This window comes from Glandiceps talaboti, chromosome 14 (genome assembly GCF_964340395.1).
Source record: "Glandiceps talaboti chromosome 14, keGlaTala1.1, whole genome shotgun sequence".
NCBI lineage: Eukaryota > Metazoa > Hemichordata > Enteropneusta > Spengelidae > Glandiceps > Glandiceps talaboti.
This window is the reverse complement of record NC_135562.1, coordinates 3930682-3943910: the sequence shown is the minus strand read 5'-3', so window position 1 is coordinate 3943910 and position 13229 is coordinate 3930682. Positions and strand designations below refer to the sequence as shown.

At 35.7% G+C, this 13229-nt stretch overlaps 1 protein-coding gene across 1 annotated transcript; it reads left to right on the top strand.

Moving 5' to 3' along the window:
- The first annotated feature begins 2846 nt into the window (after nt 1-2846).
- Nucleotides 2847-9789, top strand: LOC144445831 (lactadherin-like). Its single transcript, XM_078135470.1, has 9 exons — nt 2847-3045; nt 4246-4592; nt 4757-4898; nt 5611-5727; nt 6908-7110; nt 7477-7618; nt 8113-8220; nt 8785-9119; nt 9604-9789. The coding sequence occupies exons 1-9, from the start codon at nt 2847-2849 to the stop codon at nt 9787-9789; spliced, it is 1779 nt and encodes a 592-aa protein (XP_077991596.1).
- The last annotated feature ends 3440 nt before the right edge of the window (nt 9790-13229 follow it).

Sequence of the window (13229 nt, the reverse complement as noted above, 5' to 3'; positions counted from 1 at the left end):
TAAAAAGTGTGCTCTTTTATCAGTGCTACTGAAGACGCCAGACGTTCATTATATTGTTGGCAAGAGATTAAGTAAGTAAAGCGTTATGTAATAATTGTCTGAAATAGAAAGATGACGTAAGACAGATATGATGTCAGAAAGGTTTGTACATCCATCCGGTTAATTACGTTATGCAGCATTTGATATACACGTGTCACATTAATGAATTACATAGACTTATGAATTATATGATGACGTGAAATATTATAGACTCGATTATTTACAGTATTGTTTTGTTTGAATATGAGTATTATTTCTTACCTTATTATTGTAACAAATTACTTTAGTAATAGTAGAATTGATAGATTGGAAAAAAAAACTTCTTTAGTAGGCGAGATGAAAGGATTAACGGTTATTCCTATGTGACATACAATTTTTTTTTTTTCAAAAATGCGTCGGCCATGTTGGACAGGATGGGTCGTGCAGGGCATGGTAGACTGCATATTATAGCTCAGACTCGACTATCCCGTGCAGGACATGGTATAGGCTGACTGTATAGCACAGGGTAGATCGTGTATTAGAGGTTATGTGGTCTACCAGAGATTAAATTGTTCAGCTCATGTGGAAACTGAGGAACTATATTTGAAATAAAAAGAGAGAAAGAATATTGAATATGCATATATATTGTATATATGTGTATATGTATATGAAAATGTATATGTATATGTATATGTATATGTATATGTATATGTATATGTACATGTCGATGTATAATGTATGTATATGTGCATGTGTATGTGTATGTGTATGTGTATGTGTATGTGTATGTGTATAGTTCCTTTCAAATAGCCAAAATAGCCAAGTGTAACTTTAATTTTTTTGTTAGAGTGTGTACAAAGTTCAGCTAGGCGGGGGGGGAGGTCAGCTAGGTGGGGGAGGGGTCAATTTAAAAGGAACAAACATGAAATAATGTAAACAAATTCACTTTAACAAATATATTTATAAGATATACTTCAAATACTTAAATACTAGATTGCTAGGGTTCTGATAATATATAGCTGCCAACTATCGTAGGGATCCTTGCTAATAGGATATGCAAACCGTTTTGACGTATGCTCAATTGCAAATATAACTTTTATCTTATTTCATTTTTATCTGTACATAGTTCATTGACCCTGTTTAATAATTGAATTGAGTGATATGGATCAATCCATTAATGTTGCTATGGAAACAACACAAATCATTTTTATCTCAGTGGTGATTAATAAGTTAGACAAATATACTCATTATCTTAAAATGGATAGTTATAACAAATGGTCGTACCTTATGTGACAGTACGTCTTAATTTTCCGTATCAAGGAAGAAACACACATGGCGACAGTGACGGGTGGGCTAGCGTTGTATGTGTCTAAGTATTGCAAATCAAAAGGAAAATTATGTTGCTATTGCTAGATATATATTATCAGTTCTGACGTGAAAGGATTATCTTGTTATAGTTTTGTCTATTCAAACTTTGCTAATACATGTAGGAAAGATTGTTTCTCGTCCTTTTGAAATCACAGGAATCTTGTATTTCTCCATAGTCACTCTGCAGTTTCCGTTAAAGTAACAACGAAGTACAAGATGAGTGCGTTAAGACATGTGAGTTCAGAAAATCTATCTGATGAGATTATTTCTGACTGATTTGATAAATATTTGGCGGTCGACGTCTTATTGGATTCTAAAATGTCTTAATGTTGATATCACATTTTGAATTTTAAAAACACCTATGGACACTTATTGCACTTTTTATTTTAACCGAGAATGGATTGGCGTTTTCTTGAACAGAGTTACTCTTAAACAAAAGTGGGTTGTTTTTTTAATTCCGGGGAGCATAGTACATCAAACGTCACTACTGTAGAAGTGGTTACAAACATTGTTTGTATTGTATCGTAACCTTGACAACCGGGAATCACGCAGATGGACGTGATCTGTACTGTTAATTTAAATTAAAGATTAGGATTTTTCAGTAAATCGATGCTTCAAAATTGCTTTAATGATTCCAACAGATAGAAGTAGTCACTCTGCAGTTTCCGTTAAAGTAACAACGAAGTACAAGATGAGTGCGTTAAGACATGTGAGTTCAGAAAATCTGTCTGAGATTATTTCTGACTGATTTGATAAATCCGCTAATGATGACAGGTTATATATCGACATTAAGTGCTGTCTTTTCCCTTGGTCTTGTCCTTCCCTTTGGTTTTGTTAAGTCAGGTAAGCTTGCTTTGAAATATATGTATCTGCTATAATCTGCATTTATACACGGTTATGTTTTTGTCTCCCAAGAAACTCAGTAAACGTCGTTACACTAACCTGTGTTAATGAAGAGGATAATAGGAGTGGTTGGAAAAAATTGCGTAGAGTCAAACTAATGAACGCCACGCTTCTTACTTACAAAATATATGCGTAAAACTGAATAATATGCCAGAACTCATTGCGTATAATGTTTATGGAAGATTGCATTTTTCTAGAAACTAGTATTGATGAACAATTCAAGTGAATTACTATATTTTCACCACTCAAAGTTACTGTCTTACGCGGGTTTGGGTTTTCCGTTAATTACACTAAATCCCCTTGAAACTACTTGCTATTCATAGACACTTTGCATACCTTACAAAATCAATGGAAACATAGCTTCAGGAACAATAGGCAATTTCTCCATTCAGTTGAAAATATAACTTTCGAAAGAATATAGTAATATTTCGACAGCTTGCGCTTGTTTATATAAAACATTACAATTATATTTTATTTCAGCAAACTACACATACATTGGCTGCTTCCTAGATTCTTCTTCAGCTCCAACGATGAAAGAGGCCGAATATTCAAGCGGCATGACGATCGATTACTGCATACAACTTTGTATCGACGAAGGGAGATTGTATGCTGGTCTCAAAGACAGTACCCGATGCAACTGTGGTATAAACTACGCCCTCTATGGATGGCTTCCTGAACGGGAGTGTGATCAACCCTGTGGCGGTGACAGTTCTCAAATATGTGGTGGATATGATAGTAATTCTGTCTATGAAACCTGTAAGTTAATAGTTGACAAATTTATCTATCACAGATATAGGATTTCTTAGAAATCATTCCAAGTATAAAACGTGTAAGTTAGTGTTTTATTATCTACGCTTCTAGTCTTTCTTACAAATCGTTTAAACTTTAATGTACGCGACGTTTGTGATAATCAATATAATTATAGTACATATGTCAAAATGAAGCGTAGACACAATACTCGTGAAATAACGACACAGAGAGACAGCGAGAAGACAGACATACACGTCGTTCGTTCGTTCAGTCAGTCAGTCAGTCATGACCAATCAGACAGACAGACAGACAGACAGACAGACAGACAGACGTATATGCACATGACACCCGGTTCACCTCAATATACTTTTCATCCTTGCAAGATACGAGTTCGACAAACGTCATTATCTACACAAAAACATGTCTGATTTTAAAAAGTACACTTGATTGGTTTTCATATGACAGGAAAAAAACACGTTTAGAATATCAAGTAACTGTATTATGGTCTACTGTTTGATTGAAATCCACGGGGAGTATGGAAACACTCTCTAATTGTGACCTTTGACCGACCTATCAAACGTTGGGGTCAAGTTTTAGAGGCATACCCTTTATTTGTCATCCTGTGATAAATTACTATCAAATTACATTAACGGATTATGAAACTACATCACGAAATGAGTAGCACTTAATGCACCGATTATTAGTCCAATTCAATACAGTTAATACTTCAAACAAATATTGATAATCTTTTTGCTACGTCAACGACTATATTTGTTTGTGACAGCTGTGACGTCACTTGGGCACTGTACTTTATGGATATCATTCAAGGTTCAATATTCATCGATCGTTAAGATCAGGTTAACCCAGATAGATATAGAATTCTGTTTTCTGGAAATGCGTGGAACTCTATGTAACTATGGTGACATTTGTATGTATGTATGTATGTATGTATGTATGTATGTATGTATGTATGTATGTAGGTAGGTAGGTAGGTAGGTAGGTAGGTAGGTAGGTAGGTAGGTGTGTGTGTGTATGTATGTATGTATGTATGTATGTACGTACGTACGTACGTACGTACGTACGTACGTACGTACGTACGTATGATGACTGTGTACCAAGTAATTGTGTGTACACATACAACGATGGATATTTTATCTACAAACAATGATACTTATATTGATTTTCACTCCTAAATTTTACTTTTAGCGGCAATACCATCATATCCATCGGTAGGCGAAAAAGTAGGAATTGAGAACAGTGAACTTGAAGATAGCCAATTCAGTTGTTCGTCGGTATACGACTCGACAAAGAATGAAGTTACAAATTGTCGTCTTAACTCTGATTCCGATGGTTGGGCACCCTCTTACGACGACAACGATAAATGGTTACAGGTTGATTTGAAAGAAACGAAAAGAATCACTGGAGTGATGACTCAAGGAAGTGGAATATCCACCAATCGAAAATGGGTTTACACTTTTAAAGTTGGGTTTAGTAACTCGGGATCTAATTGGACCTTTCCGCAGATTCCACTGAATGATTCGTACACAGACAAGGTAAACCCTTTTTGCTAACAGAGAACGTCAGGGGCATTATCCTGTCCTTAGATTTTATAATGTTTGTCAATATATGGGGCTTGCCGCTATAGTGTCATTTTTAATATTATTTCTCTATGTCTTATTCCCCTATTCCTTCTAATATTCTTCATCGTATCTTTTAGGTGTTTACAGGTCATGATGAGTACACACAAGATACCGCCATTACGCATGTCCTTGATGACGTCATAGAAACTCGTTACGTACGTTTTTATCCATTGACTTGTGAGTGGAGCTGTAATATGAGAGTTGAAATTCTTGTCATCGGTAAACATCATTTTATCATTTGTTTGTGTAATTTTTCAATTTTTCATAATAAATTTTCGCATTGTCTTAGTTGACACAAACCTACTCAGCGCCTATATCACACAATAAATTCGAATCGGGGATGGGGGTGGGGTGGGGGTGGGGTGGGGTGGTGGAGGTGTTATATTCTTCTTTCACTGAAATATTATACCATACTACCAGTAAAAGAATTGGATATATTTATCGTATTCTAAGATCGAAGGCTTAGCATCTAGACAACCTGAACTAGTGAAATTCTACACTAACTGTTATATTCCAAATCTGGATTCTGCCCGGTTTCTATTTGGATTAAATGCAAGGTGTACATGTAAATACAGTTGTTTGGCAGAGATTTAGAAATACGTTGTTGGGATCCAGATCAATAGAATAATCTACTGGTTTTGTGACTCCACTGATAAGATATCAAGAATGTAAGAACCTGGGACTGAATCCAGGACTGAACTTCACCAACTGTGCAGACAAATAATATTGTTATTCGGGTCACATATTAAGTAACAGCAGCCGATAAGCTATTGTTTGGACTCCCATCGAGTTTCATGCTTCAAAGCTATCTTTTGATGTTGACTAGAATTGCCGTTGTTGTTGTTGTTGTTGTTGTTGTTGTTGTTGTTGTTGTTGTTGTTGTTGTTGTTGTTGTTTAAATGATTCACTATACGTTGATTTCGCATTGCAGCTGCCCTCGGTATGAACAGTGGTACAATTGCCGATGAATGTGTGACAGCTTCCTCGGTATATGGTGACGATGCTGTACTTTATGGACCCTCGAATGCCCGCTTGAATTTAACAATAGGTTTGCTAATATGATTTCTTATTATATTCACCTATGCTTGTAATCTGACTAATTCAATAAACGATTCTATCTCTACGACAGCGTATATATCTCTGAATTAATTTATGAATCATGTTTCAATCAAACTAAGTGTAACCATAGACCCTCCACCATGGAGGGTCTATGGTGTAACCTACTCCATTTTTCACTTTTTGAATATAAAGTTTAGTTGTTAATAATTATACATGTGTGGAGTATTGCACAGTACAAGCCTGTAACGGAGGGTTGTATGTCGCCACCAGGTGACAGGGTGGGAGAGGACACCACGCATGGGGTCTTGCTACGTCAGCAGATTCCATTAAACTATTTCTTAGGGGATGGATGGAGAAAGTTGGTTCTCTGTCTGTTATTTGTATTTCCCTGCCGTAGAATGGTTACTCATCCATCCTACACTAAGTAACAACTCTCTACTTCTTTCACAGGTACGTTGAGACATTATCTATGGTGTTTATTGTGTAGCATTTCGAACTAGAACTTGATCGTGTGAATTGCCTCCAAAACTTGGCTAGCGACGCCATGTTCATTTTTTAGCCGTTACTCGAATCAACCGATACATGTTGTAGTAGACACTTTGTATTTGTAACTTTAGCGATAGTTTCCAGATGGTGATTACGAGTTGCTATTTCATTGTGATGAGTACTTTTGTATTTTTGCATAGAGTTTCATGTCAGTTTTGCAAAATTAGATTGCCGAGTATGCCAACTGTTCTGAATGATTGTACTGTTATACCGCCACCTAGAGGCGAGTCAATTACATAAGTTTTTGTCACAATTACATGCATCTTAATTTAGCATATCTGTACTTATTTGGTGAATCAAGTTTATTTTGAGAGTTTTATTATGTAAATTATATAGTTTTTGTATTCCATTGTATATTTCATTAAACTATTTCTTGAGTGAATGGAGAAACTTTGTTCTCTGTCGGTTATTTGTATTTCCCTCAAGATTTGCCAGAGAATCCATTGGTTACTCATCCATCCTACATTAAGTAACAACTCTCTACTTCTTTCTCAGGTTACATAACCATCATGCATTGCAAAGATACCCATATGAAAACAAGTACATTTTACCGGTTGTATGTATTTTCACCCAATAATGCAATACAATACATTGACAGAAAAATTAACGTCTTGTATTGACAGGTGCGGGGTATTGGCGACCAATGGTGAATCGCACTGATCAGTTTTTGCAAATTGATCTTCGTGGTCGAACTGTGGTTAGTCAGCTAGCTGTACAAGGTGGTGAAGGAAATGTTACTGGCAATGTGGAACGTTATAAGGTTGCATACATGTACGAACAGTCCGGTGATGAGAATTGGGTTACGGAGTCAAATGGTCATGTAAAGGTAAGCTTTCTGTCGTACAGCTCAACAAAGTTGGCCTCCATAGAAAGTTGGATGGTCGACCTGGCTAGCGTTCTCCTTACATGGCCTGCGAACCTGGTAATGAAAACTCGGTAATCTTCATTGATGCAGTATAGCAGCTGATTGGCTGAATAAGTCGGATGCCATCTGAATATTATATTGTCTGTGTGAAATACCAGATGTGACCCAATTGGTCGTTCACGAAAAATTCAACCATTTTACAAAATTGACTATGTTAAAATACCGTATTTAATTTAAAGAGAATGAATACTTTGTTCTTTTACACTATATTTGTAGTAATATGTAATTACTTGTTTCGTTTGACTATTCACCATTGTTTGAATCAAGATATTTGATGGCATCTCTAACGACACAGCTGTCGCAACATCTAAGTTTGATGAACCAGTATTTGCCAGAATTATACGAATATATCCTTTGACTTGGAGTGATTATATAGCTCTACGAGTGGAGGTGTATGGTTATATTGAAGGTATGTAAAATACAGTTGAATCATTATAAGAATACAATATGTTGTAAGCAATACAAATAGTTATGGTGGGTGTAATGGAATCAAGGGAGAACCTCATAGTATATAGTGTTTTGGACCATGCGTACACGTTTGGCTTTCAATACAGTAGAAGGGTATTGCTGCTGACTGGGCTAAATGTCATAGAAAGAATATAATATTCAGTCGATGCGTCTATAATAATACCCATTCAGTGCGTTTAAGATATATATATATATATATATATATATATATATATATATATATATATATATATATATATATATATACAATATATGTAGTTCATCTAGTCATTCTTCAGTTCAACCCTTCAGTTTTCATATATATATATATATATATATATATATATATATATATATATATATATATATATATATATATGTGTGTGTGTGTGTGTTCACTTATTAGAATTGCCATATTACATTGTTTTTTTCTGCTATCTTATTGGCCGATGTCAGCTATGACGTCATGTGCTGAGTGGTATTTGGCGGGATATGATAATGAGATGTCTTATTGGCTAGACCCTGATGGAGATGATGGTGCTAACCCATACCCAACATATTGTGGTGAGTGTACTAATAACACGTCAGCTAAACCCCTTAAATCAAACAGATATCTTCGTCTTCTCTTCGTCTCACAGCATCTGAGTATCATCTTCCGTCAAAGGATCAAAATCACTATTACTAGTAAATTGTGTGAGGACAAAACAGGCTTCTTGTCCCTAAATGTCGGCACCGAAGTTATGAGACCATATTTAGATATACGACACATGTTAATCTTAATCCTTGTAGGATCAATGTCTAGGAGGGGGTCACTGTAAATCTAGTACACCCAGGCTGCTTACATGCAAGTATAAAATCAAAGACGTTGCTGGATTTATTAGAATATTTTCCGAATGGAAAATAAAGATGATAACGAGTATAATGATCGTTACTTTTTCCATATATGAGTACATGTTAAGGATTTTGCTTTCTTTGAGAAGCGTACTTTGTTACTATTGATTAATTTTGAGAAGCGTACTGTGTTATATCGGTTACACCACGCCATAAATGTCCCCTTTCTCTTTCCTAATCGGAATTATTACACAACACATTTTTTTACACTGATCTCTTTTATGTTTTTGTCACCAGAGGGCTCCTATTATCCCTTAGGTATGACTACAGGTTACATCACAGATGACTATATTACCCAATCAGATCCTAATGATAATGATGACTACAGTGGAGCTGTTGGACGTCTGTATTATGAGGACCCCCTAAGTAACGTAGAAACTCCTGCATGGGTCCCTGATAGTTCTGATCAGGATGATTGGTTGGAGATTATGTTTCGATACTATGCAATTGTTCGTATGATATCCACTCAAGGTAGAGATGGTCTTGATGAGTGGGTGAAGAAATACTTTATAAAATACAAGACTTTTGAAGAGACGGAGTGGACAGATTACGAGGAAAATTCAGAGAGGAAAGTGAGTTCAGTGGGTTAAATCTTACATCATTAAATCTGAAAAGCCAGTCGCCGTTTTTTCAGTATTGATATATTCAATGAAAAAAATGGCGATTTTAATAGGAAATGCATTTGTTAAATTCAGAAAAATCGTGTCTGTGTTCCTGTTATAGAACAAGAAACTTAAATGTAAATTTGAAAAGATAATACGAAATCAGTTTTACCAGACATCTCCAAAAGTGGGGATATTTCACATAATACTACTAACTTTTGATACCACGATTGGGTATAGTTACCAATACTCGGAACAGTTTGACTTATTTCAAATTAAAATAAATTACGAGTAATTATAACACATCAGTTATCACTAAAGTAAAACGACAGTTTCGATAATGTCTAGTGAAATTGAATGTACTTATATAAAGAGACGAAATGTACTGATGTCCTTTCGACCTCCTCAGTGACCTTTCACCTCATACCGGATTAATCCTATTTGTTTCATTCAGATATTCGATGGCAATACTGATGCTTACACCGCTGTTCAACATATTCTTCAAACACCTATATGGATGGTGACAAATCTAAGATTCTATCCAAAGTCTTGGGAAGTACAGATTGCTATGAAAGTGGAAGTCTATGGTGAATACATAAATCACCCAGGTAACAATAATAAAATAATCAGTTTATCATGAAATCGCGAAAAAATAAATCCAAGTTAAGCTCTGGGGATGATTCTCTCAGTTCACCATCTTATTGTGAATGTGTAGACAAAATGGGACTATTTCGTACAAGTTCTGGAACACCTAAATCATGTCATTCCGAAGTTATTTTCAAAATTGTTATGGAAACAGATTTTCAAATTTTCAAGTTAACCTATGAAAATGAGAGAATGAAGAAAAAACGATATTAATACGTTGTGAGTCGTAAAAGTAAACTTACATTATAACGTTTATCTGAAGAACCCGAATGTTATATATTTTAGTGCCAATCATTAAATTACTGTAATATTGCACATTGTTGTTGTTGTGGTGGTGGTGGTGGTGGTGGTGGTGATGATGATGACTTTGACGGGTAACGATGACTGGAGTCTTACTGTAAATAACCATTTCCGTGTTTCTATCTTCATTGTTTCAGCTTACAGCAACAGCCTTTCCCAATACAAGGAGGCCGAACAGAGTAAAACAAAGAACACTTACGTAGCATCATATGCAGTGGATGGTAACGCAGACAATGAATTGTCTTATGACAGCTGTATGTTTACAGGAAGTGACTCGTATCCATGGTGGATAGTCGATCTCAATGCTACGTATGACGTCATCAGTGTCAGTGTAGTTGCCAGGGGAGATTCCCACTGTAAGTTCCTTACAGAAAAATATTTTCTTATCAAGGATACCAGTTATCCTAACATTGTATCAGACGACCACTGACCACTGTTTTCTTCAATCAATCTAAATAAAAAAAATATTTTCCACTGATGAGCCGAATTTGCCAAATGTGGACACTACACACAGTGGTACGGTGGTGAATCATTTTTACAGCTTTCATTAAAAACAATCTACAATTATTTATCATTTAATTCAGATAGCTGTTTAATCATGATGTTATTACTGTTGATATTTTCTCAAAATGGTTTCTATCATATCAAAATTGACCTCTTTTATGACAACGTCACGCGAGACCGTGGTTTCATTCACATACATCGCATTTAAATTTTGCCAGAGCTTGATATTTCACAGTGTCGCGGAATATCAACGTTGGTTTGTGAGAATACCATATCAATGAAATAGTGTGATCACGTTTCTGTAAACTTTTCTTTAATATTTACAGCCTATAGAACCGACAGCGTTGAAGTAAGAGTTGGTTCACATTCGTCTGACGGTGAAGCATTCACAAGTAACACCTTATGTGGGGAGCAGTATGAAGATGATTTCGGTCTCGGCGAGACGATCGACTTTGACTGTGTTAGCGCTCTTCCTGGTCGTTACGTTTCGTTGCAAATGGATGACAGTGGAGGTGCACGCCTCCAGATGTGTGAGGTGTACGTCTTCGGTAAGGGAAATTTCTTTTTTCTATAAAACAAAATCTCAAAAGTAATTTCAACATGATTTGATCAACGACTTCATTTTACTTCTTCATGAATATTAGAGGACACGCTTATCACAACAATTTGACTCGACATCACCTTTATATTAGCTACAACCGTCTGCAACCGATCTGACGTTTGAGCTTCAATAAATTATGTACTTGTATACGGTATATATAATGCTGAAATTTGAAGAGAACAAATTCTCTTTTTCAAAATGGAAAATATATGGTGGTTTAGGAACATTCTGTGTTTTCATAATAATTGTTACAGCTGTGTGTGCACATATGATGGCGTGAGAGATTGTGGATGTGTGTGAGGGTGATTCATCTCTTATCACAATTAGACTTAAATCATTGCATTTCTTTTGTAATTCATATTTGTTTTCTGTGTAATACTGCCAGAGTTTTATTAGTTTTAAAATTCAAGTTTATCATTGATGACATGCTATTAAGATACTCATCTCATCAAAAGCTGTAAATAAATTAACCAGACCTTTTCTGTATTCCATCACGAGCTTTATACTTTATCGGAATCATTTCGTATGAGAATATTTCCTCAAATAGTGCTTATATTACTTCGTACTTTGCATCAAAACATTTCAAAAGGCCACTCTTCGAACACTTTTAAGTGAAAGCATCAGTTTTACAGTCATAATTTATCTATTTACTTGTATTGCAGAGTATTTTGACTATGTGGAAGCCAGAGACTCTGAGGTATGCATGGAGACATTGGGAATGGAAAATGAACGTATTGGGTTTTATCAGATAACATCCAGTAGCACAAAGGCTGGTTATGATCCAATGTATGCCAGACTTCATAATGGAAGAGGTGAGATGTCCATAAAGATAGTGTAACGTAGGTGTGATATCCTTTGCTCACAGAGTAGCCAAACTTTTCATTGTCAAGTTAAATTAATTTTTGCACAACTGAACTGATAATGTTCAGTTGGCGGTGGTTTGTTGCTTGTCGTTACTTAAAATCAATTTGCATAAGTGATTGATATTCTAACAGCATATGTACAATTGGAAAGTTGCCCATGACGGTCGTTTTGCTGTGACAGGTAGTGACATAATTTTAATTGTACGTGAACAGATCTAGACTTATGTGTTGCCCCCTTGTTGTTGCTCTTGCATATGATGTGGGAATTGCATGACGCCGAACACACATTTTCACCGAATGATTTTTACTAGTAAACACACTCAACTCTAAGAAACAATTCAATAATGATTCAATTCCCAATCAATGAACATACTCTTACTAAAGATGCCTGTGTTGAATAGATAGATTATAATTACATGTTCATATGTAATAGAATGTCATCTAATTATGTTCCTGATAATTATGAATAACGTTTACTCATTATTCCCAAGACTGCACGTATAAATATGAATGAAAATTGGTGATGCTCATAGTACATGTCGTTTGAATGGCATTATAGGACGACATCACATCTCATGCCTCATTCACATAATGTCATGATCTTCCTTTAACGACACATGGCCTAATGGTAGCTTAAATATATATTATACATATTGCAATCTGGAGCGCGTATACCTTTGTTAGCAGGATCATTCTTGAAGTGTAAGTGAGATCACTATGACAACAGTCTCAGAGCTTGAAAAATGACTATAATCGCAAAGGTTGAATTTATATGTGCACGCACTGATTTATCTGAATGTCTTCGGGTCTGGTTCTGAAGAGTAACATGTACCTGGCTTGGTCACAGTGTCTGTGAATTTATGCACCTGCTGGGTATATGGAAGCGCCAGAAACTTCAGGTGAACGTCACACCCAACCAGGTTTCTCTTGGTTGGATTTGGTCGATTTAATAAGCATGTGTATTACGCGAAACCTGCTGCTTCTACTCACGACAAGTTTACCTTTCCTTCGAGGCATTTATGTCTATGCTATCTATATCCTCTTTAGTCCTGTTTTTCTTTGCATGGCTGGATGGTAGCCATGGTGTAGTACACAATCTTGGGGATGTATTGAATCTCTAACCTTCTAGACATACAGAGACAAGACAGTGAATCTTCTTGTATTAAC